This window comes from Ischnura elegans, chromosome 11 (assembly GCF_921293095.1).
Source record: "Ischnura elegans chromosome 11, ioIscEleg1.1, whole genome shotgun sequence".
In the NCBI taxonomy this organism is placed as follows: Eukaryota; Metazoa; Arthropoda; class Insecta; order Odonata; family Coenagrionidae; genus Ischnura; species Ischnura elegans.
Window position 1 is genome coordinate 64,265,078 of NC_060256.1, and position 26,458 is coordinate 64,291,535.

Below are 26,458 nucleotides of genomic sequence, written 5' to 3' on the forward strand. Positions count from 1 at the left end.
GTAGTTGATGGAATTGCTTTTAGTTTATCCTGAGGTTGGGTCAATTAAATTATTTAGTTCTTTGCCAACTCGATAAGAAAGCTGGTATGAATGATCTGTCCATGAAATTTTCAGCTGTATCAGATGAAAATATTCAAATTGGACCTGTTGAGCAGCAGCCATATTTGGCAGCAGACTCTATGTGATTTTTGGTGTGAAGTTTTGATGACTGGCATGGGCATATGATCATTGCTCGTGGATTGAAAAATTGCATGGACCAGCAGTTGTACTGACTTGAGATTTTTAAATATTATTTTATTCTTTGAAACACTTTATAGTAAAAATACTACAACACATTTACATTCATTTGCTTAAGTATTGGTTGGAAAGCAATAGCTCAATGACACCCGGAACTAGGGCAAAGCATAGGGGGTACGTGTCCCAGGGGGCAGCAAAATTTTAAAAGTTTATTTTTAAAAATAATATAATTTTTTAAATTAAATTATTTAACAATAATAATAGATTTATAAATTATTAAACAATTAGATTAATAAAACTTCTCCATAGCAAACACATGCAGGGTAAACTTATGGATAAAAAAAAGCATACGGGTGTACCTATTATATTTTAGTGGTGGGGGAGGAAGGGAGCAAGAAGGGATCAGGGGAAGGAGGCGGCAAACTGATCTTTGCCACCCTCACAAAACTCTTAGTTCTGGCCCTGATAACACCCATAAGTTGTATTTGTGGATAAATATACTACACACATAATTACTTTTATGAGCAACTTGGACACTTCCTTCAGTACCTATCTAAGTTTTGTCCGAGTTATATATTTGAAAGCCTAGTTGGAATTCCACATTCTTATGCCAAGGCTGATAATTTACATAACATTGTCCTTAATTCATCTTTAGCATTATATTTTATCCCTTGAGGAAAAAATTAACAAAAATATTAATTCATAAGCTTGCATAATAGGCATACTGTTAAGCCAAAAAGAAACAAAGATCATAAAATAAAATAAATTCCATTTTAAAAATAGACATTTATTGACAATTAAGGACAACAAATTGAAGAAATTTCACAAAATTCAGCATGGAATAAAATGATATTACATAAATTTACCAGTCCAACCATGTTATTGATTAAAAGAATAGCTACATTATGGATAAATTAGGATCTTCTCTGACACACAACCAATGTATACAGTCATCACAGAAATCAAAAATTCGTGACAAAAATGTTATTCAAAATGTATTAAAATTCCAAATAAATTTTTTTCCAGTCTCATTTCATAAGGCAAAAGATGAGCATTTTCCTACAATGAGCCAAACTTAGAACACAATGGATGCATTTATTTTCCTACATCATGTGAATGATCAAAAATTGAGAAGTGAAAATTCATAGAGGAAATAGTTTTTATGAATTATTCATTTTGTTAATATATGATTTCATTTAATATTTTAGTTTAATTATCAATCACCTGATAATGAATTCACAATTAAAGTATATGCTAACCACACCTAAATTAAGTTAAACACAATTTTGTGAGAAGCATGTCAAACATGATCTCACTTTAAAATAAGCTGAGTATGCACACGACCAGGAGTTGATAAAATAAATATAGAGTACATATAAAAATGAATATGAATGAAAGAGGACAAGAAAATGAAATGAAGTGAATTAAAAAAATTATGACTGGACGTTTGCTTTTTTGACAAAAAGAATCACCAAAAACAAAAGTTAAATGAATCATATTTACAATGAAAAATTTTCAACAAACTACCTTAGGGGCATTTCATAACAATCCAACATCATTTCACAAATAAATACCAAAATATATCCAGTACATTATTCACTCTTCTTCGCTACTACTACTGCTGGAACTACTCCAACCACCGTGAAAGCCTTTTTTAAGGGCATATGCTCCTATACCCAATCCGGCCACAGGTACGCCATACTTCAGGGCTTTCTTTCCCATACCTTTGCCTCCCATTTTCTTCATGTGCTGTGTGTAAAGTTTTATTGCAATTCAAGTAAGACTTTCAATGACATTGACACGGATAAGAAACATCAGACAACAGAAATCCACAAGTATTAAGAGAAATTATGTACTTGAAACATTAAACCAAGGAATAGGACAAAAGAACGAAGGAGATTCATAACAAAAACTACCACAGTTCACAACAGAAATAGAGTACATAATTAGAAAGGGTCAACCACCAAATGATGAAGTAACATGAATAAGCTGAATTAATTTTCTACCATAATGTCGAATAACCAATAAAATCAATCCCAAAGTCAAAGCATCTAGTTCCAAAGCATAAGTTAAACTTTAAATTACGTTGGCATGCTAAAAACGGCTCAGGTGGGCTTGTTAGTAACCTATGACATATAACTAATGATTTCATTAGAAAGCCAATATACTAAGATGACACATGGTATTTTAAATGAAAATTAATAAAAATGAAAGCAAGCAAACAAAAAGCACACTGAAATTAAAAAAATCCCGATAAAAAAGGTATCCTATGGGTAAAGAAATTCCAAAATTAATGAGTGGTAATAAAAAAACATATGTTAAAGTGATTATGAAAGGAAAAAAAAACAAAACCATGATTAATTCATAATAATTAGCAACAAACTCACTACTACGTACATAATTTATAGTAGTAGTATTAGAATTTCTCAGATCTGCCACTTAAATGCATATGGAATAAACTGAGAAGAATAAAATGTGAGAATTGAGAGATAGATAGTAATTTTATTAGATTTTCATTACTTCTGACACCATCTCATTACTCATTAATATTCCATTGAATATAGCAGTTGTTGAGATGATGATTATTTCCTACCTTTAAGCTATGAAAATGAAAATAATATACATTAATATGATGATATGTGCACCGTTTTTAAAAACATGAGCAGTGCATTGAAGCAAAATTTTAAGAGGAGAAAAATGAATAAAGATTCCCTACTTGATCGACTCAGTCTCATGTAGTTATAGCTATAAGCACTTAGTGACATTTACACTAGAGTGAAGTAAAACTTGCACTCATATATTAATCACAGCCTAATGTAAAAGACGTTTTATATTAAGTTAGAATGATATTCTTTATATTAAATCACATATATTAAAAACTTTTTGGTTTTACTACATAAATATCTACAAAATATCCTGGCTCTAAAAAGACCTCTTCTAAACGTATCTAATCTGAATATAATACCTGGTATTAAATCAAACAAGTGGGTGATAATAGTGAAAATAATAAAATTTGCAATATTGAATTACAAAGGAATTATTGCCTAAGATTTCAGAATTTTAACATAAGAATTTATACAACTTTAAATACCAAGACATTTTTCAAAATGCAATTTCAATTTCGGCCGAGTTTTCCCCACTGAGAAATGTAAGTTTTCAACGAGAAAAAATAGAAAGTGAGCATTTAGGCACAATGAGTATGAATAGATACTCTCTACTTGATCAATTCAGTCATTTGGTCACCAAACCTAGCCATTTATTAACTGCTTAACAACATTTTTTAATATTATGACGATTTAACTGTTAGTAGTGCTATATGAGGAAGCAAATTTTACCCATAACAACCACATTAATGCACTACGTTAATTTTCTGAGTGCACCATCAATGAATAGGAACTCTTTGACTTCTTTAAAAACAGAGGCAGAAATACCACCATACATTTTACTGACGATAGGAAGATGAGAAATATTTGTGCGATAGTAGCCTGTGCCATGCAAAGTACATATGAGAGCATAGCTATGTTGTAGAGCTTTTGGTTTTCCTGGCAGATGGTGTAGATGGGTAAATAAATTCTTCACAAGTTTTACACCGGGCCAAAAATATCTCCCAGCATAAAACCAGTGAAAAACTTAACTATGTATTAACATTCAAAAATCATATTGCTGCATTAGTAAAATCAGAGGATACTTTCTTGTACTAACTCAACATCATGCATAAATAATATGAACATCACACACTAAGTGATGAAACTTCAAAGCCAAGGCTGTATCAATGCATTCTGAGGAAAATTCATCCAAGCATTGCTCAAGATTAAATAACCCCTAAAATAAACATTTCCATTAACATTTATCCATATACGTCCTTCAGTCTAATGAGCTGATATTTTCCCATATACATAATAAAAAACACGTTATTAGAGAAAAATGTTAGTTCCCAAATTAAATAAATAGTGCTCAGGAGAAATTTGAAACTAGAAAACCAAAAATCAGCTCATGGGTTATTAGAAGCTATAATCATGAAGGACCAGAAGAATAAGATTCTTAAAACGAAATGAACCATGGTTCATTCGGAGGCATTTGCAGGTTTGAGTACTATCTCTTCAATAGGCTCCTCAACTCTTTTTCCAGGCTTTGTGGCAATTTCACTTTTAGGCTTGACAATAGGCTTTTCAGCAAACTGTGCCAAGATATCATCAGCTGTTAGTTCAGCTGTTTCTTCAGGTTTTTTGGCTGAGTCTTCTTCCTTCACCTCTTCTCTTTTGGCTTCCGACTTCTCTTGGTCGACATGAGATGATCTTGCAGGAGCCTCAGCATCAACCATCGAGATGACATTTTTGTTCAATTTCTTATCCTCAGGAGAGACAATCAACTCATCCAGGCACCTTATAAGGTTTTCATCAATTTTACCACCCGATTTGTGAACAGGCTTTTCTTCATCTTTGGATGAGTACAGATTAGTTGCCCTGTTTGACTGCTCCTTACCACCGGTTCCACCACTGAACAATCTGGACCCTATGGCTCCAGCCAGCCCGGAACCTATTAACCCACCAAGCGATTCAAGACCACCAGATCCCCCTCCTTGAGCACCACCACCATAACCTCCTTGCCCACCGTATGGATTATGCCCTGGGTACGGGCTCTGCCCACCATACGGACCTTGACCACCATACCCATATGGGTTTGGTGATCTTCGATCATATGGGTTTGGTTGCTGTGGATTCTGGCCACCAATCAGCCCAGACTGAATCGCTCCAGCCAGGCCTGTGCCAATGAGACTTCCGAGAGAGCCTAGACCACCAGCTGAACCGGCCGACGGATCACCACCTTGGGGAGGTGGATTCGGATATTTCTTATCCGTTGCTGCATTACGATCTGGACCCATTAAACTTTGTTGGATCGCACCGGCAAGCCCCGGGCTGATGAAACTCCCAAGATAGCCCAGGCCACCAGCAGCCCCCGGGTTACTTCCTCCACCTGATGGATGAGTGTCCGTGACTTTAGGCTTGGGGGTAGGGTTGTTGCTAGAGGTTGTTGACGGAGTATCCTTGCCACCCAAAACTCCAGAGAGGGCTGCCCCAGCAATACCAGTTCCGATCAGAGTGCCCAAAGTTCCAAGACCTCCCAGGGTACCGCTACCGCCTCCACTTTGCTGACCAATATCACCATGACCTTGAGGCAATGTGGGGTACTGATGACGGGGGCATAGGAATATTTGAATTTGAAATCAGCAAGGATCACTAGCAAAAATTTACACTAACACCACTCTATTGCATACAATTTTGTTTTAAGCTCTAAATGATAGGTTGCCTCAATAACTTCCCATATTTGATAAAGGAGAATAAAACAGAGCACCTATGAAGAGGAAATATGTACCACACTAAGAGTGAATCTATGCTAAACAATCATACATACTACTTAAATTAAGCATATATACTACATACTTTAAGGTAAAACTAGGGAAGAAATTAACATCCAGAGCATAACAATGGGAGTAATAGCAGCTTTGCAATTAAATGGCATATCATGGCTAAATTGCACGTTGATCCATAAACTATTGAATTGAGAGCATTGCAAATAAAAATTTATTACCACAAAAATATTTTCAAGTTCTTTTCATTTCACATTAAATTCAAGTAATGTTATGATCTATAAATGAAAAATGTAAAAAGTCATCAAATAGTAGCAAAATAAGTCAAATTGGAAAAAAGTGACTTTTTATTTAATTCGACCAACGACCAACTAAGTATATAGTCCTCAACCAACAACTATCGAATTACGACGATCAAAAGATGCAACTTAAATTTCTTGGAAAAATAGATAAACTTGAAGATAATGCAGAGAAGGGCAAAGGGACTGGCAGCTACAATGTCACATTAATTTTATCTAACGCATTTTTTAGAGGCAAAGATATTGTATTCATGATAATTAGTACTTCGATTAAAAAGTAACCACTGACAGATGGTTGTTCCATCAGTTCAAATGTTTCATTTCAATAATTTTGGCTACTGAATTATTAATAGAAACTGTTCTATGCTTGCAAATACTCTTGTCAGTGAAAGTGATTAGGAATTGAAATTCATCAATATTCTTTGGATATGAAAAAATCTGGGTCAGGAGTTCTTCATATTAAATATAATCCTCCAGCCAATAATTTTTTTCTTCACTAAATTTGATTTACTTTAGCATTATTGGAAAATGAAAATTTTTAAAATATTTATGGTGGCAGCAGATAAATGTCTTTTATGCTACAGTGTTTTATGTCCATACTTTTGAATTTAACGGAGTATTTGGCAACTCAATTTCTAATTTACCCTACGGCTGAATTAAGAATTTTTAATTATAATACAGCAGACTCTTGATTAGCCGACTGCAGTTCATCCTAGTTGCAGATTATCCACGCAAGCTCTTTTGACGTTTTCTGCATTTTTGCGGAAAAATTAAATCGGAATGCAAAAGCCACAGTATATTTAAATTTTAATGCAAGACTACTCTGGGCTTATTATTTGCATTAGAATCCCCTTCATTAAATGGGATTATTTTATTTACTTGCTGACAAGGAAAGTGTAGTTTTCTTGAATGTCTGCTCTAGGGGAAAAAAATCATGACGTATTTTAGACGATTTTTCAACGGCTAAGCAATCGTAAATTAATCGTAGAGAAATGTAATCTACGATTGCATATTTCATATCACAAATACGCAATTATTGCCATGGCGTCCCATGCGGTTGAATACTGCCCAAGGGAACCGGATATTTTGTCGCACTTGGGCATGTTTACGCTGTGACTAGTCAAGGTCAAACTGAAGAGGAAGGGAAATATTGAAGTAAAGGCCAGCGGAGGAAGTGGAAGTAGAGACAGCATGAGTCCTAGCCATGCACTCGCCTGCCTAGACAATTTACCATAATTCCTGGTTTCCTATAACCTCTGCTGCGTGATGGCATGATCGCGCGACTGTTGCCTTCATGGTAGTTCCATATTCCTTTTTTTCCAAGCATCACGGTGTGCAATCCCGATCAGTGATCATGGATCCACGATCCACCGCAGTTGCATCCCGGACAACTTGCGCAAGACGCGACTACGCAGCGTGGTGCCTGACAGTGTAGTTTCCGGCATCGCACAGTGGTTTCGAAACATTCGTAAAACCACTTTTCTGAATCCGTGATCTTGCAGCCACGGGTACGTACTTTTCGAAAACCAGGTATTACACTGAGCAGTAGGAATACAAGTACAATCGCGTCATCGAAGCTACAAAGATCATGATCGGGAAAAAAATCTCTTTACAATACCGGAAATCAATATGAAATAACAGAAAATGTGTGTAAATAATAACAGATGGTTTTATTTATGTAAATTGTGAAAATTGCACGAAATAAAAGTGAAAATTTGGATTGTTCGTGTTTTCAGATTATTTGTGCTGTGCCTTCCCATCATTAGCCTGGATAATCGGGAGTGTGGTGTACATAAATTATTTGAAAATAGTCTTTCAAGCACCTCAAATCCCATTTGGTAATGATATGTCCCTTCTGACCAACAACCCATTGATTCCTATGACCAAGTCTTCACAAATTATAGTGTTTGTAGATTACAGATAACCTATGGTTCCAAAACTATAAAATAAACAACACAGAGGAGTCTTTAATCATATGCAATGACATGAGAGCTCAATGTCAGGAGAATAAATACTTAAAGGGTTGCAATGCATTCCCAGCAGGATAATTATTCATTAAGACACAATCTACTGATAATAGACAGGATAAAGTCATAGGAAGGGGAAAAAATTTTAATGAAAGGTGTGACCCCTTTCTATCTATCAGTAAATACTAATTATAAAAGGTTTGTTTGGTATGTCTAAGAAAAACATGCAGAGATCACATGCTGATATGCCTAGCAAAATGAACTCCTCAATCTGCTAAATAAAATGGAGTGGAATATCAGTGAATGTATTATAAAAATATATGACAGCAAGAAGAAAAAACTACATATTCAAATATTTTCAAACTAATGCAAACAAACCCTAACCGCCTAACAAGGGATTCATTCCCAACATATTAAATTCCCAAGAAGAATGACCATGCATCATAATTAGATTAATTTAGGTGATATGTAACCGGCTGAAATGAAAATGCTCCAATACAGGACAATCTAATTGCCAAGTTATAAAAAATATATTTCTGAAATAATAGAATTTTGGCGATATAATTTCATAAATTTCCTAAGAATCCAGATTTCCCTATCTTAGAGCATTTTCAAGCATTTATATACCCTCATATTTACACTGCTAGCTATGAAAGCTAGAATATACATTCTTTTCCTTTCCTGTCCACTAAATGCCAGCACTTTTTGCAATTTCAAAACCAATTTTCATAGGTAATATAAATGGTATATAATCTGTATGACAATCAAGCTAATTTTTGCACCATCAGGCAAAGTTTGAATGCAGAGGAGAAATAAAACCTTTAAATGTGGAAAATTCTAACTTAATTCTAGGGGAAAACGCTTCTCAAGGTGCAAAAAATTTATGTTTTTATGAAGCAGTTTAGTTCAAATGAATGCACACATATATTTGTAGAAGAAACAAAATAAAAAGAAATAATTTTTAGCAAAAATTCACTTATCCTACAGGATCCTAATTTAATTCAATACTGATCCCGGCACCAACACAGTTTTTATATAAATACTGATCCTGCATGCAACTTAAATATTCTTAGATGCTATTAGACCTACACAATTTGAATTTATAAACAAGTAAAACCTGAAAACAGGCCACCTTTAATGCATGAAATGACAATACTTTCAAATCACGCAGATCAGTAGTTGAAAAAAATATCCACGTTATTTGAACAATTCTTAATACAATAAAGAGGTATGATTACTCTTGCATAAAATCCAGTTTTTAACCTGAAAACAATTTTGATCTAAATAAAATTATTTTCTCAAGAAAAAATATTTCTACAATTTCTGATTTGTCTGAGATTAACGAATAAATAGCTTCAGCAGGTGAGTTTGCGACCACATGAAATAAAAGTAGAGATGTGCGAATAGTATCCGCGAATACTCGAATACCTCGAATATTAGAAAGTATTCGATATTCGAGGTTTCGAATAGTTATGCGAAAAGTACCGCCTCGAATACCTCGAATACTTTGAATTTCGCGTCATACACTGTCGCACGCACGTCGTTGGTAGTTGACTCGGAAAAATGAAGAGAACTGTAGTCGTTTAGTGCTCGCTGCGCCGTTTTACGCAAGTTGACGAATTACATCAAATTCGTGGATTTCAGCGGAGAAAAGAGTTCGACGAGGGGAACCGAAAATGGTCGGGTGAAAAAATCCGAAAATCCCCGATTCCCCCCACCAGGAGATCCTCAGTGCCGTGGGATAGCAACCTTAGGGCATTTCCCACGATCCGCTATCCCCCTCCATTCAGCACTTGCCTCAACCACTCTGACGCTTTCCTCTTCTCCGAAATCAAACAAAAGGCCCCAGATCGCGCAGGGATCGCATTACGAAGACCCCTGCTTCGAAAAAAAATATCGAGTTACGAGAACAATAAAAACGTGTTTCACGCCCTCCCCCCTTTTCTCACCCACTGACCTTTTTCTGGCTACCTGCTTCGAAGTTCCCCATTTCTGGAGGTCAACAGCTGTGTGAGTAACGTGGGATACTTACATTAGCGCATTTCCCAAGATCCGGTATCCCTCTCCATTCAGCACTAGCCCCCCCTCTGAGGCTTTCCTCTTTTTCGAAATAAAAAAAAAGGTCACAGCTCGCGCAGGGATCATATTACGAAGACCTTAGCTTCGAAAAAATACCAAGTTACACGAGAACAATAGAAACGTCTTTCAGGCCCTCCCTTTTCTCCCCCACTGACCTTTTTTTTCCTACCAGCTTGGAAGTTCCCCATTTCTGTGGAGGTCAACCGCTGCATGAGTCATCTATTAGCACAAAAGGTGTCTAAGAATGACTTTCGTCAATTGATGTTACACCTTTATTGAATTGAAATATTAGTAATGTGCGCGTAATTTCAAAAAGAATAAGACCAAACACGACGTATTTCTGAGTTTATTTAAGCATTTTACGCAAAGAAATAAATGTCAAAATACGACGGAGACTTAGCATTCTGGCGAAACTCGATATGAGCAGCAGATCTTCTCCGGAGTTGATGCCGTATTTTTTTCCGAAAACATATATCAAGTTACAATTTATGAGTGGTGCTATAAATCTTTATTGTTACAGTCCCAGACAAAGGGATATTTTCTCAGAATATTTGGTTTCTCCCTGATAGCAATTCCAATTCATCTTCTTATCTCGTGAGAACTCCCAAAGATGGACTAATAAAAATAACTAACAAAACTAACAAAATAATTGAAGAAAATCCGGTGGAAAAGAGCTTGTATTTTGCAAAATGCCTCAGATTGTCAGCTAGCACTTGGCAGCAGGAGTGAGGGTAAAGCGATGTTAGTTGAATTAATTATATGCCCAATTGTTTCCATAAAATTAAAATATTCATTAATCAGCTAAATTCCTGTTCGAATCATTTAAAGGAAATCAAAATTACTCCCCAAAATCTTGTGTTTCCTGCTGCATAAGCAACCGAGTCAAACATACCAGCATTCATCATTTAGTATTCGAGGTATTCGAAATTCGAGGTATTCGAATATTCGAGCAATGATTTAATATTCGAATTCGATATTCGAATTCGAGAAATCTGCTATTCGACCCATCTCTAAATAAAAGGTACAAGATTTGAATGGCCAAGGGTGAATGAATAGGAGTACATATGAGCCTCTACTTTCCTAAATGGTACATAACTGCTAATAACATCTCTCTGAAAAACTGTGGAGTTTTGGATGTATTCAGCCATAACCTATAGAGAAATCAAAAAGGATAAGCAAAAATATGCAAGCACTTCTGAAGTATTACTGAGTGTGGCAAAAATTTTACCAGGTGAATGAAAAAATAGTGGAGGGGCAACTTCACAACAGGCCTTATTGCAAACACAATTTAGATATTATTGACTTTAAACCTAAAATCATGGCACTCAGTCTCCTCACTAGACATTTTTGAAGCTAACTACATACAATGCTCAGGACATTTAATTCTTGCCAATACTATAATTAATTACCTACTCTGCACTTCTGAAATCTGAATCAAATACAAAATAATGTAATTGTTCAATGATAGAGAGATTATTGCAAGATGACATAAGCATATATTTCCTACTTGATCATAATTTGAAAATGCTCACAACATATGATAAAATTATATCTGAATAGGAAAGACTAAGCAACATATATGAAATACCATTACGAAGAAAAAAAATCAAATTACATTTGACAATCAATATAAACTAGCCATACAACACCTAAATAATTCTAATTGATCAAAATACATTTACTTTGAATGCATTAATTAGAATACCCAGTCAAGGCACAAACTTACCAAAATGGAATATTAACGGAATGCTCTAAAAACCTAAAATGAATGATAATATTTTACTTTAAAATTAAAAAAAAAGCATAGAGCCAAGAACAGCCAGCTAAAAACTGACAATATTACACATTTACTCAGAATGCAATGCTAGCATTCCCAGTCTTTACAAAACATGGAAATCCATATTAAAATTCCAAAATTCCAGAAAGAACTTGTCTTGAGGAAAATTTACCAGCAAAAACACTCATGTTACAGAGTTTTTGTTCATTAAGGAGCCCCTTACACCATAAATACAGTTGAACACCTTTAATTCAGTTAAAATATGTGCAGAGAAATCTCAAAGACACCTATTTCACACTTTCACATTCTGGCGGAATCCTGGCGAAACTGTTGTCATCTCTGACAACAAAATGCGGCGAAAACCCGGGAAATGGAGAGATCCAGGAAAACCTATTTCTCCCTATGATCACATAAAGAGTTCTTTACTATGAACAATGCAGGTGGTCTTGTTATAAACCATTCTCAAAATAACCATTAAAAAATTGTCGAATTGAGTAATTTGTGAAATGGAAAGTGAGAAAAAAAACTGATAAAATGAGGAACTTTACATATTTTCCCTTGATATATGTAGTCCAAGTCCGGAGATTGTAGCTCATATTTTCTCTTATGTAATGAACAAAGAATATACAACAAATGAGTGAAAATTGAACCCGCACGTTTTGCTGCAATGATTTTTTAAGAAATGTTTCTGTTCTCAAAAATTATTCTGCTTTAGATAGTCTTCGCAATGTGGCCATATAAGTCATGTTGTCTCGATTAAGGGTGCTCAACTGTACATCACCTTATGTCCAATCTGTACAAACAAATCATACTGTACATCATCAACGTTCTTCCGGTGTGAACAGTTCAGTAAAGACAAGCAGCAGCAATGAACAAAAACTTACATGCTATGGAGTACTTTTATACTTTCATCTGAGAAGAAACTTGACATCATAAAGGCAAGGTTACATAAAATATCAACACATAAAAGTTAATGTGTGAATGCATGACTGATTTTTGTGGAAAAGAACAGACCATAAACGAATGCAAAACCCAAATTAAAATATTTTCTGTCCATGCAACCCCACAAGTAGGATGGTTATACATTAGACTCTTGATAATACGAACAACCTTATTACGAAGTTATCATCATTACAAAGTAAATCGTTGATCCTGACATGATGCCTATCCAATCTACAGTAAAAGAAACATGATTATGGAATTTTCATTATTACGAAATTACGAACATCAGACCCAGTCCTCTGCATCATGCATTAATACATTAACTAAAATGGATTACTGTATTGAGTATCCAGGCCTCAATACATGCATCAGGACGTAAAAAAAATACTACAGAAAAGCCCATTAAAAGGCTGTCTAACCAATTAAATCACTCTAAAACCTGAATTCTGTGACTATTAATGGATACTGATTTATACAAGACCTAACATTATTTTGAATGCAGTTTTAAAAATCTCTAGTTTATTTAACCTAAGTAACATTTAAAATGATCAGTAATTACTATACATATTTCAATGTGAACCACAGAATAAACTACCAGTGATGAAAGAAAAAAGATTGGTAAACTAGATGCTCTTGGCAAGGCAAATCTCTTATGCACCAAAAAATTAATTAATAGCTATCGGCAAGTTAAAACCAGGCATCAGGAATTATGAAGAAGAGTTGAGATACAGTGTATTGTCTATAACTGAATAGCCAGATGACATCAATGATTTCAAACGCTATTTCAACTGACCGTGAGTCTATTGATGAACTAGCAGCAATAAATTAGGTAAGTATGGCTGTTCCATACATGTACAGAATATACATCTAAAATTAAAGTAAACAGGCAATTACTTGGATTTTCAAACATATACTTGAAAACAAGGAAACACTGCATGTGATTATTTAGTGCAAATATGATCCTTGATATTTAGTAAAATACATGCATCTAGGATTATATTGGCAGTAAACATTGCACAAATTAAGGATTTTTGTCTTGTACAAATGAGTATAATAAAAAATATTTTGCAAGAAATTCTTGGCACATTCAAAATCCTGAAACTGACACATAACAGGCTAATTACAGCCCTCCATAAATAAATCACACAAAATGTATTATGTACATACATACTTAGGTACAAGAGGAGTGAGCTATGACATTGCTACGACAGCAATGGAGCAGTGCCCTATGACATTGGATTGGAGAGAGAGGAGTGCAAACATAATATACTTTAAGGAAAAAAAATATATTTTTTTTTAGGATTAGGGGGGGCTTAAAAAATGTTGCAAAAGAGTATTTTTGTTTAAATTAAAAATGCCTGAACCCAAAATGGTGGTAGGATGAGGGAAAAATTTATGCTTACACTTGTCCTGGGGATTTAGAGGGCCATAATAGTCAATGTGTACATCAGCATAAGTGTAAAAATCTGCCTCTGATTATGGTATCCAGCAATAAATATGAGATAATATACTTAATAGAAGGAAATAATGCATTTATAACAACTATAAATTTCCTTATAAATTATGACAATACATAATCCTACGTTTAAAGCATACTAATTTTATCAGCTAAGCAAAGCTACCAACAAGTACATTAGCTATCAATGGGGAAATACAAAGCTCAACTAGGAAAAGATAAAATGGAGATGAAAATAGAAATGGAGATGAAAATAGACATTTTATTCCTTAGACTCTAGAATTTAATAGCCTTAATTCCAGAATGATTGATTATATTGAAATATTTTTAATTTTTTGATTTATTGAATACTTTTTAATCATTTGAAATTTTTATTTGTTCGAAAAAATTTCTCATGTAATTATCGAAGAATTACACTATTTTTCTACAGGCAGAGTCTAGAGAAAGTTGACCACTACTTTTTATTAATTACTCTGATAGGACTAAGCAATAACCAGATTTTATTTTCGGATATGATCTAACTTCGATAAATCTCAAATTTTTGATTGGAAGTTCTCGGAAGACTTGTTTTCATAATATGTCATTTCATGAATCAAAGCTATGTGAGCTAAATAAGGTAGCTGAATTTATAGAATAATAAAAAAAAACTAAAATGTAGGTTAATAAAAGAAATAAAATGAAAAAATGAGACTTTTAATGAACAAGCAATGAAGCTTACAAGAATGTGTATGGCAGCCAAGCTACAACTTTTTTATTATGGGATGGACTCTTCCTTCATAAGGATAGTTAATCAGCAATCTCATTGCTTCTAAAAATATAAAAATAATATGCCTAGTTTTTACTTCCAAGGTCTGTACTCTACTAGGCCGGTAGCAAATAATACAAAGCTTATTGAGGTTAAATATAAACAAAGATAGCCATCTACACTTCATGGAGATTTATAAACATCAACTATCCTCTTCCACACATTTTAACTAACAAGTAAATGCTACACCCTAAAAATCTGTTAAAAATTCAATTTTGAACTGAACAGCTTTACCATAAGGTACAAGCTATTGTTATCCTTGAAACAATTTCACAAAATCCATATCTACAATACTACTCAGAAGCTATTGCTTTTATTACTTCACTACTGCTCTCATACTCAATCATCAACCAGATAATTGCCCTAACGGAAATATCAAAGAGAAAAGGTCAACGGAGTTCTCCAAAATTCTAAGATAAAACACATCAAAATGAGGGGCACAACAACGATTTCCGTACTGAAAATCTTTAAGCAAATTAATCCTCAACAAGAAAAAAATACAAAATAACCCTTCACTCATTCACATGCATTAGCCTACATATCATGGCAGCAATGATAATGATTTCTACTAGAGAAGCGTGAAATGCAAGTCCTTTGATACTCAAATGCTTTGAATTACGAAGCACTGTTGAGCAAACTCGGCACAGTTGGGACTTGCGGGATGCCAGATTTAGGATTTTAACAGATTTCAGTAGCTGTGGTATTAATGAGTAGAATTAGAGGGTTTGTGATGTCTCTCATGAAGGAATTAGATAAGTTAAAACAAAATGAGATGAAATTGAAATAAAATGTCTGATTTACAAATAATTTATGATTAATAAGATAGAAATTGTTTCTAAATTTACAAAAAGTCATGTTCAACTATGTATTAGGCAATATCATAGAACAGCTGAGTGAAAAGAATGCATATATCGCATAAACATGAATATGCATTAACGTTTGGAATCAAAAATTAAAGTAAATAAAACATTTAATGTGTTATATGTCCCTTGCCATCCATACACGCTGTATTTCATGCATGTACTTCAATGAGCTTTCTGTTATCTACACCAGCAAGAATTAAAAAATAATGCAACGATATTATTTTTGGTGCATGATGATTCTTAAATAACACATTGAATGTACATAAATGATACAAGGGGAAATATACATTACAATACATGTCCGCCAGGTTTTGGGAAAAAATATTTTAAAATTTTAATAGGATACACACTTCCTTTTAATGGGTACAACTGATTTAACATAATGGAATATTAAAATAAATAAGAGTTAATAATACTGAACCACCACCTTTATGTCAAGTTTCTAAACAAAATAAATAATCTATAGAAGTCTTAACAAAAAATACACATATGTCAGTTAATTACAAACTTTAGCCTTGATCTCCATGTACAATCACCTTTGCTAACATTACATAAAATAACATGGCAAACATGCTCCTTCAAACAGTTGTTAGACAAATTAAATACAAAATACTAACGGCAATCACAAAAAATATGTAAGCAGAAACTAAACAACAAAATACAAGCCCTGCACAGTAAGTTATGTATCACTAAATTAGCATATGACTCAATATAGGTCAATGCTTCCTTTAACATTAGGCCTGGGAAATAGATGCTTTGATATGACGTACATAGTTGACATAGAATAAAAAAATCCACACTCACCTTTCCACCGACAGCTCCCATTATTCCTGCTCCACCCAGAGCTCCAGCAAGGGCCATACCTGCCTTATCTAGCATGCCACCCCCAGATTTTGGTGCCTAAAATTAGTAGAGAAGCTTTGAATGAACAACACAATCTAAATAAACATTAGATCGTTCTTAAAATCATAACAGATAATGTCTCCTCCTCTCTATCCCTTGGTATAAACAGATAATGTCTTTTCCTCTCTATCTCTTGCAAATTATTTTATTACTAGCAGGCCACCCAGCATTGCTTTACCCACAGGATATTACCCACAGCAATGGAAATATAATTAGATATAAAAAAGAGGATATATGTTTGTCTTTCTGCTACACATTTCAATATGGCACTAAATACTGCACAGATTGCGACCCAAAATAGAACATAGGTGCATGTCATGCTCTCCAACCCCGCTGCTTTTGGTTGCAACCAACACAACATTTGTGTCATTTTCTCATTACAGAATGCTATCAGGGTTCCCACTCTATCTACATTATAAAATTCACGGTTTTTTCCAGGTTTTCACGGTATGAATGTCATCAAATTTACGGTTTGTAGATAAGATATTTTAGGTAGAAATATTGATCACGTAACAACCATCAGCCGCACGTTAACTAAAAATGTAACAAACGCAACAGATGCCTTGAATTCAAACGCAGCAATGAAAGTGCTATCTCTTATGAAGTCACCTATAGTTAGCAAAATTCAGGTCTGGCTAAATGGTGTGAGTGGGAAAATGGAGAGAGCAGGGCGGCAGGGAAGTGAAGAAGTGCCTGATTTTTTGCCAGGGTTAATGTCTTCCAATCGCAGGCTTAAGGTCAATGTGCTGTCATGGCATACGGACCAATTAATAATTGCGCTTCGAATACAGGTGTGCAGAAAAATGCATGGACAGTATCTGCACGTGACGCAGCCTTGAAACACGATCGAAATATCGATTTTTCTTTTAATCTGTCTATCGTAGATCTACAATCAAGTTTGAGAGATTTCTAAGGTATTATGATGAAATTCACGGCTATTTCCAGGTTTTTTCACGGTAGACTAAATTCACGGCTTATTCACGGTTTTAAGGGTTTCACGGAACCCTGGCTATGTAACATCATACAACATCTGTGGTTGGACATCCAGCCTGGTAAGCACACCTCTTTACACTCTCACAAGGTTAAAAAAACTCAAAGGCAACTATAATTACCTATTCATCTTCTTGGTGCAAACCTTATTACTAGGGGTATGCATTCACACGACATTTTTTGTCTACGCACTTACATACACACATAACGATCAATGTTGTGGAGCGGGGTGTAAGCTGACCTCATGTATGACCTGTATATACAAATTGATATCTATATGCCGTCACCATACCAGCTTTGTTCCTTTACCTAAAAATCCTACTCTGTGAACATAAATTCCAAGTTCCCTACTTCTGTGGGTAATATACCGTGGAACTTGGTTATAACGTCATCAAAGGGACCAGAAGATTTTTAACGTTATATCTGAGTGACATAATAAAAAAAGCAGCCTTAAATCTGAGTGACAGGACAAAGTAAAAACGCAAATGTTCTGCTGTATACAACACTGTTTACTGTGATGTGACTGATGATCTACCGTAACTAACGAAACAAACAATACCTGTGTGCCTGTGTCAGTGACCTTGTAGAATGTAGGGGTGGGAAGGGATAAGACCCAGGTATGCGGGACAGCCCCCGCTCCGTCCAGACTTGATTAAACAAAAGAGTTGCATCCCGTCACCAGCTCAACGTCCAGCTTGTGACCTGTTTTTGCTTTTGATGTTTCTACACATGGTTTCTATGAACTTTGGGACATAATACAATCACACTACCACTTTTGCAACCTAAGAACCGCAAAATTTTTGACGCTTTACCCGAGCGTCGCAATATTTGTTGACGATATAAACAGGTTTTCGTACAACATAAAATGTTCAATTTTGGCTGGTCTGTATAAAATGTGACGTTAAACCCGAGTTGACGTTACAGCCGATGCCGTTATAACCAAGTTCCACTGTACTCCCCAAACAACGCCGGGTGGCCTGCTAGTAATAAAATAATTTGTGAGGCAAATTCATCCCAAGGGATGGAGAGGAGGGGGTTTTAGGAGCAGAAAAAGGTGGAAAATGACAGCTGTATGAAGTTTTCTTGGATATTACACTATTACATTTACCACTTCTTTTTTACATAGCGCGACCCGGGTTTCGATGAATTATCATCGTCTTCAGGTGCAAATTAAAGTAATTGTGTAAAATCCAAGAAAACTTATAATAGAATACCACAAAGTTAGTAATGAGTAAGTGAATTTAGCTGTATGAAGATTGCTATAGCAAACATAAATAACGTGCTCAGTGCTGCAGATTGCATAAATGCCGTCATTGCATAAATGCGATCTGCAGCACTGAGTGAGTTAGTGTGAGGAAAGTAAACGAAACCAACCTGATAGCCTGGAGGGGGAGGTGGTTGGCCATGGCCATATCCACCATATCCTCCATAGGGGGCATAGGGTTGAGGTCCAGGAGGTGCATAACCACCTCCTCCATACATTGGGGGAGGTCCATATCCTGGCACCGGACCTGGCTGACCATAAGGCATCCCTGGCTGGGAGGGGTAGGGGGCAGCCCCAGGAGCTGCACCTGGCATCATTCCTGGTGATGGCATTGGAGGAACAGGAGCAAAACCAGGAACTCCATTTCCAGCCACAGGTGGAGGAGCGTAGCCCCCCTCAAACGAGATGAGGCTTATAGTCACATCTCCATCAATTGCCAAATGACTCACTCGACTAAATGGTATGCGATGGACGTACTCTGTGAAGTGTTGACCATTGATTGCAATCTGTGAAACATAGAGGCGAAATGAAATACACAATGAGAAAAAATAAGGATGCTGGGAAATATCTGTAGTTATAATTAGCAGCATAGCCACCTAAGTGTCGAGCAACCCAAAGTGAGACTAAAAGGTAGGGTTCCTGATTTTTGTGAATGCAAATTTTCACGATCTAATTATTGCTCACAGTTTTTTAATGAGATGGTAAGGTCCAAAAATCATCCCAAAATGTGGGAAAAATTGGAAATAACACCACAAATACAATAAGCTTTCTAACAAACACATAAAGCATGAACCTATCAAAGCAACATCTAAAGCTCAAACTCAGCAGAACACATAGTTGCTCTGACTGGCAGTGGGGACAAACTAGAGTGGTTTAACACATTCAATATGAGCCCGATTTTCATTACAGTCGTCAAAATTAGTCGTTAAAATAAGAAAGAAAAATAGATGGAGGTTTCCGTGCCATAACTTCCGTTCAAATACAGCTTTTCACAAACGGCGCACACGGTTTAAAAGAGGGAAGCTTGATGAAGGCCATACACTCGATCGGAAGACTCAGAAGTGAATATTAGACATGTACAGATGGGGAGAAAGGGCACCTGGCCTGACGGGCAGAGCATGTCAATTGACATGCCCCATATCTCGGCTTGGATGGGACCACGACACTTGACGTGCTCCGCACTGAATGTGTTAACACGTTGCGTACAGATGGCGAGAATTCTCATAATTTTTTTCCTGAACGTTCCGGACCATATTAAATCAAAACATAACTGCGTGTGGATTAAAATGTGGATTTCTGCTGACTCAGCAGCATTAAAAAATGTGACTGAACCTATGAAATTGTGTAATTACCATTGAAACAGTTTAAATATATGCAGTCACAAAATCAACTTGATGAGACGACAGTATTTTCACATTGGATGAAAAATTATGTATTTATCTGGACTATTGATAATGTAATGTCCTAAATATGAGATTTATACTGCGCGAAAAATTACGAGAAATAAACAGCAGCTGAGTCAGAATAAGTAAAATCGCGACATGAAAAATGGAATTGTATTGCATTAATATGTTATACCACCAATCGCATGGCAATATGATATAAAATTACTTCCTCATACTTTTCACACCCAGTAAATAAGCGAAAATTAAGCACATTACAGTAGACTATCGTTTATACCAATAACTTCATTAAAAAGTTTTCATGGTTACGAAGTGAAGTCTCGGTCCTGCCCACAAGGGGTCATTAACATGTTGCGTACGGAAGGCGAGAATTCTCGTCATTTTTTCCCCGAACGTTCCGGACGGATGACGAAGATTCTTGTCATTTAGGCGAGTCAACCTAAACAATTTTAAAGCGTACAATACGCATTCATTAGTACGTTTTCAGTTGTTGTTCGCTATTCATAATGAATTGATGCTTAATAACGTTTGATTGGGTAAAGTTATACTCAAAACATTAGCTTTTTAACCATGTTTAAACCAAAGGCATTACACCCTAATAGGCACATATTTCCATTCTCAACACCTCCACCCAGAATTCTTAGGAATTTAAATACCCCGGTACGCAACGTGTTAAGGTAGTTTTTACACGGGTACGTTAATTCGCAGGTTAAAACTGATTTTCATTCTCCATATGGCAAGAATTTGCACAAATGCTTGAATGAAATTAGAACAGGGACTATTTTGCCATCTTGCATTCTAGAAAATTTCCACTTTAGACGATGCAATTTTGACTGCACCTTCACACATACATCAAAGGGCAATTACCTGTGCCATGCACAGCAGCGTTTACCACTGTGATTGCATTTAAATATGGGGAATCATGAAAATGATATTAGTTAAAATTTAGAAGAGGAGTTAAAATATTTACAACCATTTCTAGCTTAAGAGTCTGATATAATTTTGATTTGAAATGCAATAAAAATGGGTAAAAATACAAGCTTTTATGTGGGTTGAATTAAGGCTAAATTTTGAATGAATTCTTGAAGGGTAGAATATGTGTAACTAACAAAAATTCTTTTTGATTTATTTTACTAGATTGGTTTTCCATGCTTTGAAGATATGATGAAAAAGGTGATATTAGCAGTCCAATGCTATGTATGTAGTGGCCTAGGCAAGTAAAAGTTACAGAGCAGAATACTAGCTGGCAACAGCTTGAACGCAATCCTCTCATCACATCCTATCATCAGGATTTGGGCACATGATTTACACACACAGTGACTTTTGACAAATACTTTGACACTATTTCTAAAAGAACTAATAAAATTCTAGAGTTCATAACCAGATTCAACAGAGATATTTTTTATGTAACCTGCATCAAATCACTATTTACCATGCTTGTGTTACTTAACATGTCTTAATAATCATCCATTAAAATTGCCTAAGTTCGGAAAGTTTCCTTCGTATGATAGGGTATTAATAATCCTTATTTAAGCCAAGCGCTACCTGCTAGCAGCCTACGACGTATCAGCACTCAAGCCTTGCCTCAAGGTCACCTCACAGGGTGGCAACGGGAACCAGAACGACATCACACGGACTTTTTCCATCATTCCTACTTAGCCGTCGCGTTTGCGCATGCTTGAAATTTTTCACTTTTCGTTTAATCGCGAAAAATAGATATCGTCATTCGATTATCTAAGAGCGTGAAATGCGTACTCCAGGAGTAATAATCTTTCAATTTAGGCAATAAAAAAATAATAGGAAACCACCCTATTGTGTGGTCACTATTTCATGAGTGTCATATTAAAAGGCTTGAAAAAGTTTGAAGACATTTTATTAGGCTATGCATGCACAAAGTCGGTGCTGACATTAATAATATCTCTTACCCTGATGCACACATGGACTTAGGAATTTCAACTCTATCTTCACGGCGCATCATGGCAGATATGACGTTCTTACATAAGTTATTAAATAATAGTATTTCTAGTTCCAAACTTTTGAAATTAGTATCCCTACAAATACCATCTCATGCTACCAGAAGCAAGTCTTTATGCCATAAAGAATTTTATAGATGCAATTATATGTACCACAGCCCTACTGCTAGGATTCTGAGGGAAGAAAATGAACTTCCTCCTGTAATAGATATTTTTTCATGAAGGCTACGAAGTTTATGCAATGTTTAAGGAACAATATATCAGATATGAAATGTTTTCCTTTCATTTTTTGTCATGTTCATTATTGTTGTGTTGATGCATTGACATTTTATTTAAATCTTCATTTTTAACTTGGTTCTCTTGTTGTTGTATACATGCCATATCTTAATAATTAATGGGTAGTTGCCTGTGTATGTGCAATCATGTATTTATGTATGTATTTTGTGCAATTAATAGTAATAATAATCACATTATGAAGGGTATTTTGGTAGATGCACATGACATAAGGTGAGGGCTCATCACCTCTTTTAAATGAATGGGTTAAATCTCTCTCATCTGAGTTTCGCTGGTGGTTGTTCGCTCTGCTTAAATGAGGGTATGACGTACAAAGTTCCCACACCTTCAAAAAATATACAGGCAAGAAGACTTCATTGCACTTCCAAAGGCTAATTCATTGTGTTTGCAATGGCAAGGTCCTGATTCTATCGACCCTTCCCAAAATGCAACCCATTCTGAAGACGCAGAGTTAAAAAATTCAGTAACGTTGCCCCTGCCTCTGAAGTGTAGCCCCACATGGTCAGAAGACTTTATTTCCACTGCTTCGGCAGATTTAATTCTTATCACAACCACAGCATCTAATGATACCACAAATATTTTTTTTTAACATTTAGCAAGTATTCCTTATCTCATGAGTGTTAAACCTCGAAGCAGGATTAATAACAACTTTCCATTTCAAAATTCAAAGAAATTTGCAAAAAAAGAAAGTCTTCAATGCCTGGCGGCCAAATATAAAAACTTTTGGAAAGCTGATCTTGACAGCAAGAATTTTTACTCAGATTTTCAGCACTTGTTATAATTGACATCCTAGTTGAATGACATTGATACAAGGACATCCACGGCTTTTGGCAAGGTAATGATAATCTTATTTAAATTACCATGTAGTCAGGATATTGGAACTGCTGCATAAGTAATTAAGTCGTCTCAATTCTAAGTTGTGAGGTAATCTTTAATATCTTTAGAATTTAATTTCAAATTTAGAATCTTCAGAAGAATCCTTCAAAATTTACATTGTACACTGTAAAAGGAACTCGCCTGTACTTGAATTTGTAGGAAAATATCACTGACAAACCTAATTAGGTTTTCCGCCACAAAAAAATATCATTTTCGTAATCAGGACACTGTTATGAATGTATTGGACGAAAAAAATCGCAAGAAGACGCGTGCCCGGAAAGTACATAAATACCCCTAATTACATATGAATATTATGAAAAGCCTACCAATTTTTGTTAATGGATAGCATATCAAAATGAAATCTTCACTAGCACTTTACATCTCACGTGCAGGCAGTCGTTATCAAACGAAAGAAGTCGTCTGCCAATGAGCAGTAAGGTAAAGTTGCAGGTACCAAAATCCTATTCAGCGTGCACTAGGAAGCCTAAGCCTAGTGTCGTAGTACTAATTATAAGAAGGAAATCAGCTATCAAAGAGCTGCGCAGCTCACCTTGAAATGAGCTGGATCACACAATATAATGATTTCAAAGTTTTGACCTCTACTCAATGGCATGGAACCATGGTTTTCTTCTCCACTCCATGACTGATTTTGTAGGCTTGACCTCGTTACGCAGTTTTCCATGAACCTCGGGGACAAGTGGAGGGCGATGTCATCTCTAGGATTAGTATTCGGACCACACTGCAGGTTGATGGCAAACCTGTAAAATTTGACCGTGATCATCTACGTAAAGGAATGAATTTAAATATATCAATTGAGGTATAATAAACAGTTACCTTTGTGCAGCAGAAGACACTCCCCCTTGTATCCTGACCATTCTTCCGGGTCCAAATCCACTGTCTATGTACCCCACATAGGGGACAGGCTAATATACAACCATAGTATGAGTATAATCAAATAAATAAAATCTTAAACTTACGTTTCTATTGACCATAATGACATGCATACGTACTGGATTATAAATCGGCATAGACGCCATTCTCAAATGAAGATTAAAGGTTGAATCACCAGTGATAATACTGAAATCAGCAATGAACAAGTTAAACAAGAGGTTGCATGATTTTTGCCTACGACCAAAAATTACCATTCATCACACCAAAGAGAACTTCTATAATATGACATAAGAAAACTTAATTAAGACTCCATTCCCTAGAAGTACTCAAGTAGCAAATAATAAACGTACAACACCAGTCTGAGGAGTCTGAGACCGTCAAATCCTTAAATTCCAATTAAAGAGATGAAATCATGCGACATTTCTGTGGTATTTCGTATGAGATTCCAATTACGCGCTGCAGATGTTTTGAGGATGACGTCACGACTGAGGTATGAGCAGGGGAGCAGGCATGCAGAGTGGGTTGAGTGGCAACGATGAGTGAGCACCCGTGTGGAAGGGGTAGGGCCGTGTCTGCGAACCTTACCGTTGCCTTTTTCATCACGCCTGATTGTGAGTCGGTCAGCTTTCTCTCGGTCTCCGGTCAGAGGCAGAAATGGGTGCATCCAGGGGGAGTGATCGCTCCCTGATCAGTGAGCGGACAGTGACGTCAGCGCTCACTGAGCGATCACATTCCCCCCTGGATGAATGCTCAGTGAGCGCTTTGATGGGGAACTTGAAATGCAAAACATTCAATATGGCGCCCAGCACTTGTGTATACTTTCGTGTAGCGGCTGCGAAATATCCTTTAATTCATGTGATAAGTTCATACCTTGTGACTCTGTCCCGAATATATACCACTCTAAATGTACGGGCCTTAAGGATTTATCGCTAACAGTTCTTTGCGAGTCGCGTGATATTTATTGGAAATGCCTTTAGTGTCAATCGTCCAAAAAGTTCGTTGAGAATCTGGCGGCTGACATTGAAGTCTTGAAAAAAGAGGTCTTTGCACTAAAATTGACGTCTTTCCCATGTTTAGAAAGCAATAGTTTCACATTTGCTAATTCCGTGAAATCCGCCTCGTCTTATAGTTCCTTGAATGAGATTTAATAATTGATCAAGGACGTCAGTAGGCGTTGTTATTATTATCACAATAAACTGTTTGTAAACATTGGGTGACTAATGATGAAGTTATATCTCAGCATTATAGGACGTAGTGTTGCGGATGTTTTGAGGAAGTGCTGGTAAACCGGTCAAATTAAAAAAAATGCTGGTGTTATCGTACTAACCAAATCTGAAATTACTTTTGAAGTGAGCTATGTGCCACATGAGCTTCTTTGATGATACTTTCAACTTATAAAATACCTTGCCTGGAGGGCGACAGGAAGCTCTGAGGAAGCCAGACTATCAATGTTTCAATTTAGTAGCGATAATATAGACGAACTTCCAACACAATCTACCATCTTGTGACTCAAAATCCCCGAAGCCACTTCCTATTCTGCAGAAAGAATCGGTCAATCGAACTTCGATCAATATAATAAACACAACGTCTTCAGGTGTTAAGAAGTTACTTTTGTAATGAAAGCCTTCATAAAGTAGCATTAAAATGTGAATATTTTCCAAACAGAGTATTTAATACATTTTGGGAGCTTTTCTCACACGATATATCTGAAACCTACTCTAAAGGCGAGCTCATCGTCATTGCGATCGGTTGTCACTTAAAAATTCCGTATCGGAAATCCTAGAGGGATGACCTTCGACGATGACCGTGATCACCTGCACTTTCACTATCACTGGAACCCGTGGTGAAAATATCATCCCAATCCAATTTCTAATTGGTTTTAACTGGGGAAAGATCAACATAGAACTGCACATTCTTTGGGCAACTTTGAGTTTGACTTTCCCTCAAACACCCCATTTCCCCCGTGGTGCACATCAGTCCTATCTTTATACGATGGCCTGACAACCTTTAAATGGATCCTTGGTTTATCTTGACAACCAACTAAATGGAAATAGGGTAGTTTCCTTCATCA

At 35.9% G+C, this 26,458-nt stretch overlaps 1 protein-coding gene across 1 annotated transcript; it reads right to left on the minus strand.

The window, feature by feature from the left end:
* Window positions 1-1,898: 1,898 nt before the first annotated feature.
* LOC124167507 (uncharacterized PE-PGRS family protein PE_PGRS24-like) lies at window positions 1,899-25,067 on the minus strand. Its single transcript, XM_046545432.1, has 7 exons — window positions 24,738-25,067; window positions 24,507-24,573; window positions 24,331-24,419; window positions 24,047-24,254; window positions 19,061-19,456; window positions 16,598-16,693; window positions 1,899-5,425 (listed from the first exon to the last, which is right to left on the minus strand). Exons 2-7 carry the CDS (start codon window positions 24,531-24,533, stop codon window positions 4,301-4,303), a joined length of 1,941 nt encoding a protein of 646 aa, XP_046401388.1. The 5' UTR covers window positions 24,534-24,573; window positions 24,738-25,067; the 3' UTR covers window positions 1,899-4,300.
* Between the last annotated feature and the right edge of the window lie 1,391 nt (window positions 25,068-26,458).

Excerpts from the sequence above, each read along its gene's own strand:
- LOC124167507 (XM_046545432.1), bottom strand. The coding sequence starts at position 24,533 with ATGGCGTCTATGCCGATTTATAATCCA. Across the intron at positions 19,457-24,046 it reads GTGATCCAGCTCATTTCAAG|ATTGCAATCAATGGTCAACA; the intron begins GTGAGCTGCGCA and ends TATGTTTCACAG. Across the intron at positions 16,694-19,060 it reads CTCCCCCTCCAGGCTATCAG|GCACCAAAATCTGGGGGTGG; the intron begins GTTGGTTTCGTT and ends TACTAATTTTAG.